Here is a 5,916-nt window from a genome sequence, read left to right as displayed (position 1 = left end):
GTGTACAACCAGGGTCTTGTAATCCTGTGGGCTCTTGGGCAGCAGACTGAAAATTCTGGGCATGCTGTAGGAGGATGACATGTGTAGTCATGTCTGGATCAGATGAGAGAGAGGAAAGAACGGAGGTGTGGTATTTGAGTAGAAAGGAAAGGAGAAAAGAAACATCCAACAACTAGAAATAAGGAGAGCAGTAAGTGCCCCTAGTGTAGTCAGGCTAGAAGGCAAGAGTAAGAAGGAGCCTTTTGGGAAGGAGTTCTCTCTAGGGTAGCTTTGTTTATTTTTTATTTAAAAATGTAGTAGGTATTTGTAATTGTAGCTGAAACTGAAATTAATGACCCCATTTGAGACACCAGTGCCTGCCTGATTGCTTGAAATGTGGAATAGTTTACATAAAAATAATATGTCTTTCTTTTAAGCTAATTAAAGTTTTATTTTGCTTGAAATTGAACTTGGAGTGTTAATGGAATAAATCATGCTGGTGTTCCTCTAGCTTATAGTGAGCAAAAGAGTAAAAAGTTAATTTTCCTGCATTGAATTAATTATTTTATCTCATTTTTCATTCTGAACTTTTCATTCAAATAAAAAAAGAGAAAACAACAGTTTTACCAAACATTATTCTCATGATTCTTGAAGCCTCTAAGTGTTCCTTGGAGACATAGGGTACTCATAACACATTTCAAAGTAGCTTCCTCCTAATATGCATGGAAAAATCTTTCTCTGATGTCAGCTGCAAGTACCTACAGATGAAGACACATAAGTAGTTGGTAACACAGAGGGTTTTTCATTGCCTTGCGGAAGCAGTTCCTAGTCTGGCTGACCTTCTTGGATGAAGTTTAAGACTAAGAATGGAGTCAGGCTCTTTTCAATGGTGCCAAGCAATAGGGTAAGAGGCAATAGGCAGAAACTGATGCATAGGAAGTTCCACCTGAACACGAGGAAAAGTTTTTTACTGTGTGGGTGGCTGAGCACTGGAACAGATTGCCCGGAGAGGCTGACCTGTGTCCCTCACCAGAGATACTCAAGAACCATCTAAATGCTATCCTGTGCCATGTGCTCTAGGATGACTCTGGTTGAGCAGGGAGGTTGGACCAGATCACCCACTGTGGTCCCCTTCAGCCTGACCCATTCTGAGATTTTGTGGCTCTTGGTCCACCCTTCACAGGTGACTGAGCTGCCCTGTCACCCGATAGGTCTGATGTTGGAGCACTGTAGCCTTGTAGGTCTGGGTTGCTAACAACTCTGATAACAAGTGATGCTGTCAGGCTCCTCTCAACAAAATGAAATGCTTTTTGTCCACTCTTTAGTGGAGCAGTTACTTTTCCAGATACCCTCCGGGTATCAGAGATGAGCAGTTACTTCTCCAGATATCCTCAGACTGGGAAAAAGCCCAATGCTTTGATCAGCAAACTCTGCATGAGGCTCTGGCAAAGGAGAAAAGGAGTATTAATTTTCATAGTGATTCGTTGAGGGAAAGTATCATTATTTTATCACAAGTTAACTGTGTAAGTACCCAAAGCTCATGTAATATATTGAATATGTCCGGATATTTTCATCTTTGTGACTTCATTCCCACTGAGAATTTGTTCACGATGTGTTAAATTAAAAGTAATATATAAACAAGGTGTGAACAGTTCAGTTAAGTGGTAACCTGAGGTTAAAAACACAGTGATCAAATTCAGTGCCTGAAGTTGGCTGGGAGATTGTCTTACCACCTCGGGAAGACTTGAAATTAAACTTGTTTTGAAATGTAGGTGTTAAATCTGTGAAAAAAACTCACTTGCATATGTAAATGAAGTGGCTTCCCAGAAATGGAGAGAGCATGTTGAGCTCTTAGGCTGTGCCTGTAGGAGAGAGAGGGGCTGTGCTCCCATGGTGTAACCTCTCTGCTGTGGCTCTGTTCTGTAGCATCTGTGAGCAGGAAATCTTTAGGTAAAATCAGAGCTGTGCTCCCTGTCTGGCTGCCCTTGGCCACCTGTCAACAACAGTGGGTGGGGCTGTGCTGTTGACTGCTTGAGCTAACAGAGACAACAGCTTTGGGCCTATTTTTGTTGGGCTTCTGAGTCCTTATTAGCTTGAAGAGAATTTTTGGAGATACTGAATTTCTGCACTGTGTTTATGTTCAGCTTTTTGTTCTCCCTGGCATTGCCTTCGAGTAAATGCATGGGGAGTAGCCTTAAAAGAAGCAAAAATCCCTTCCCATTTCAGAGTAAGCAGGAGGAGGGTTAAGCTCGTTCCCCCAGTAACTGGATCCTCTGATTGCCATGGCTTTTGAAGATGATCATGTTTTTTTCTGTATGTGGTGGGTTATGTGTGTGCCTGGGAACTAAAAGGTAGCTTGGCTGTGGAAATCCAACAAGTTCTTCTCTACAATCATTTTGCTTTTGGTTATTTACTTTGTATGCTGACCATGGGCATGTACCATCCTAGCAAACAAAACGAGGCAGGGGAAGTCCTCCTGCAGCTGTTCCATCTTCCAATCTTCTCAAGCCATAAGCAGTTGGTGACTGTCTGGGACTCTTTGGAAAATGAAAGCTCTCCTAAGGTTATAGTATTGAGGATTCAAACAAACGTGGGAGCAGAGGGGAAAGTGGATTGGATGTGAACCTCCTTAAACTGGTTGAAGTGCAACCCAGTTCATCTGTGGAGCAAACAGCACCTTTCTATCACCACTGGTCAGCAAAAGAAGTGCAGTTGCAGTTGGATTGTCAGTATCTGACCACTGCCTTCAAAGCTAGTCTATGTTGTCTCATGGTTTCTGATCTCAGGGTTTGAATTTGGGCAGGTAGCTGTGTCTCTACCTGTGTTTGTGCAGTAATACACAATGGTGTATTTGAAGCCCATTCTACCAGCAGGGCTCCAAAGCACTCATGGTATATAAGCGTTAAAGTCACCATATTGCATAAACCACCAAGTCTTCCCTTTCTTTTGACAGATTGAAGACATCGTTACAAGAATGCAGGATGACAAAACAGGTGGAGTTCCCATCCGCACTGTCAAGAGCTTTCTGTCCAAAATCCCCAGTGTCGTCACCGGTAAGAACCCCAGCTGGCAGAGAAGAGAATGTGAGCTGGTACTTGCTGGCTCTAAACAAACATATTAAAGCCACAGAAAAGAAGGAATGTGAGGAAAAAATGCCCCCCTCTGCTTAATTTTTCTATATGTCATTCTGTTACAGGCTGAAGTATTGAACAAAGGTGCCTTAGTTCTGTTTAGTAAACAAGCATTTATATTTCTTTGGAGTGAGTTATTAAAAAGTGTTATGTAGTTTTTGCGGCTATCAGAGTATGGCCAGTAAGTGTCATTCCCTATGACAGGGGAAGGACAATCTTAGAGAAGAGGTCAGGAAAGAAAGTTGAAATTGTTTCCTCACTCATACCCGGATTCTCTTACTGGACTTTGATCACAGGTAGAGGAATAAGAAATACCTTCTATGCATGTGTGCTGCTTTGATAAAGCTCTATATACAAAAGTGTGGATGGTGCAGAAATGGGGAGTCAGAGTACAAAACCATTCCTCCATGTATTTCCAGACAGAGTATCTTCCAGTACAATGAAGATCTGTGCCATTGATAGGTGATGAGTTTATTCAGGGTGATGTAAATTGTATGGAGGCATTGTACTTGGGTTTCTGGTACCTGTTTTCACTGACTCAATTGTAGTATTGACTACAGTGTTACAAAACTACTATTTCCCCTCTCTCCACCAGAAGACTGTTGTCCAGTGTGAGATATCCAGCTACTCCTGAGATTTACAATGCTGTGTATCTTTGTAAAACAAATACAGTTTTCTGTTTTGCAGAGTCTCTTTCCAAATCAGACCAGATACATACACTGTCTGTTTAGAGAAGTTTCCCCTCCTGTTCTGAAAAATGAAGGGCATCATTCTCTGTGACTGTGAGTTCGCTGCAGTAAAATTCAAATGGTCACAAAAAATGCAAAAGTTGCGTTGTTCCATATAGACAGCACCAAAAACTGAGAGAAGATGGGCGATTCAAAGGGACTTTTCTTGTTCTTGGGATTTTTATCCTTTTGTAATGTAATGGGGAAATACCTCTTGTCAACAGGGATGGTGGCAGTGCAGCTGCTGCCAAGCCATTGCAGAGGGGTGTATGTGAGCTGAAGGACTTAAAAATTTTTTTGCTGTAAAAATGGTTGGATTGAACGGAGTTTAAAGTTGTTTTGATTAATTCAAGAGTGTGTTTTGATTTCCTTGTAAGTCCAGCTTAAGCTATGGGAATGGAATACAAATCTACACGGTTCTTGGGGATAATCAGTGAATATGGAAATTGGACTGACGTTTATACTTAAATGCATCTCAGTGTCAATTTCTTTTTATTGAGCAACAGGCTCTTCTGATTGAAATTGATTTCAGGGTGGTGACTCTCTAACTGGCAGTTGCACAGTTAGGGTTTTACAGTGGAAAAGAAACATGGCTCTAAAAGGAGATGTGAAAATTGCGTTACTAAATTCCAGGTTATGGCTGGATCAAGTATGAACTAAGTGTTCCTGAAGGTTCCTGGGGAAAATAATCATTTATCTGATTTGAAAACCCATTCCATAAGCTCAAGTCTGCAATACACAGACTTGATGTCTTAAGATTGACTCAGCTAAAAGAGGTTTCTGATATTCCAGTTAAAATTCATAGCATTATAAAGGTAATTGATCTAATCACCAAGCCACCACGTGTTATTCAGAAGGAAACAGGAGGCCTCACAGCATTTTTAAACCATGGTTAGCAGCTCTCTGGTGTGATGAAAACTGCTCCCTTGCACTCAGTTTTGGAACAGCAGTTGCGATTGCATCATCTTGAAATGGCTAGTTTTCACAACACAAAGAATTGTGTAAAGATGAAGATAAAATAAGAACAAAACCTCTCTTCAAAGCCCATAGAAATTCTCAGATTTGGAGGGGAACAAGCTCAGTACCATTCCCTCCAGGTTATTTTAAGGCAGCTCCCTTGTGACACATGGACAGTGCATGAAGCCTCTGAGTTTGAAAAGTATGGGAAAGTAACAGCCCAGTGGAGAGCCCAAAGTTTTCACCATTTGTTATTTGTCTTTTCAGATGCGTAGAGGTGCCTATTTGTAGACCAAAACCAAAAGAAATGTATAAATGTTATCAGTGACTGTGATCGATTGGTGAAGAGACAGGAGCACCTACATTTGTATGGAAGCTGAGGACATGAGGTTTGTTCAGTCTGGGGAAGGAAAAGCTGTAGGGAATGAGAGAAGACAGGGTCAGATCCTTTCTCAGGAGTGCATGGTGAAAGTACCAAAGACAATGTACACAAGTTGCAGGGAAAGAAATCCCAACTATATTTGGATATAGGAAGAAAATTGTTCATGGTCAGAGCAGCTGAGCATGGGCCCAGTGTCCTGGAGAAGCTGTGGAACCAGTGGTTTGCAGCTGTTCAGAAACCCCTGGGCCTGGCTGAACTGAGCAGTCTGACCTAACTGTGCATTTAGCCTTGCTTTGCATGAAGGTTGGGCTAGGCAACCTTCAGAGGATCCTTCCAACCTGAATTACTCTTACGGTCATTGGACACTCAGTTTTAGTGCTTGTCTAATTCCACACAATGTCATGAACACAGGAGAAGAACTTGTATTTTCAAAAACTTTGTACCTCCTCTTGGGAAGAGCTCAATTCTAGACCATGGCATTCTCACACAGTTTTTATTTCTACCTGAAAAATGGAACAGCAACTCTGAGATGTGATTTACTTGGCAGGCTCACAGTGACTGTGATTAACAGGAATGTATTTTTGCTTGACACTTCTATTGTAATTGCTTTTCACAGGAGAAATATAAAATCTTAAAGGAAAATAAATATTACAGGAGTGCCTTGATGCTCCAAACTGGCAGCTCTGTTTATAGTACAGTGAAGTGGGTGTTTGATTTAAAGTTTGAATACCAGGGGAAG

The 5,916-nt window shown here is 41.4% G+C and overlaps 1 protein-coding gene across 7 annotated transcripts in view; it reads left to right on the top strand.

The window, feature by feature from the left end:
• The window catches only part of RGS6 (regulator of G-protein signaling 6), a 279,108-nt gene that overhangs the window by 165,583 nt on the left and 107,609 nt on the right, over positions 1–5,916 (top strand). For all 7 annotated transcript variants that reach the window (XR_001864479.1, XR_001864478.1, XM_017742089.1 and 4 more), the window contains one exon: positions 2,933–3,032. Coding sequence is in view for 5 of the 7 variants with exons in the window: in XM_017742087.1 (XP_017597576.1) it covers positions 2,933–3,032 (100 nt within the window). In the remaining 2 variants the exon portion in view is untranslated. The remainder of the gene's footprint in view (positions 1–2,932; positions 3,033–5,916) is intronic.

This window comes from Corvus brachyrhynchos, unplaced genomic scaffold, assembly GCF_000691975.1.
Source record: "Corvus brachyrhynchos isolate BGI_N302 unplaced genomic scaffold, ASM69197v1 scaffold115, whole genome shotgun sequence".
Taxonomy (NCBI): Eukaryota; Metazoa; Chordata; class Aves; order Passeriformes; family Corvidae; genus Corvus; species Corvus brachyrhynchos.
This window is presented reverse-complemented; position numbering and strand designations above follow the sequence as displayed.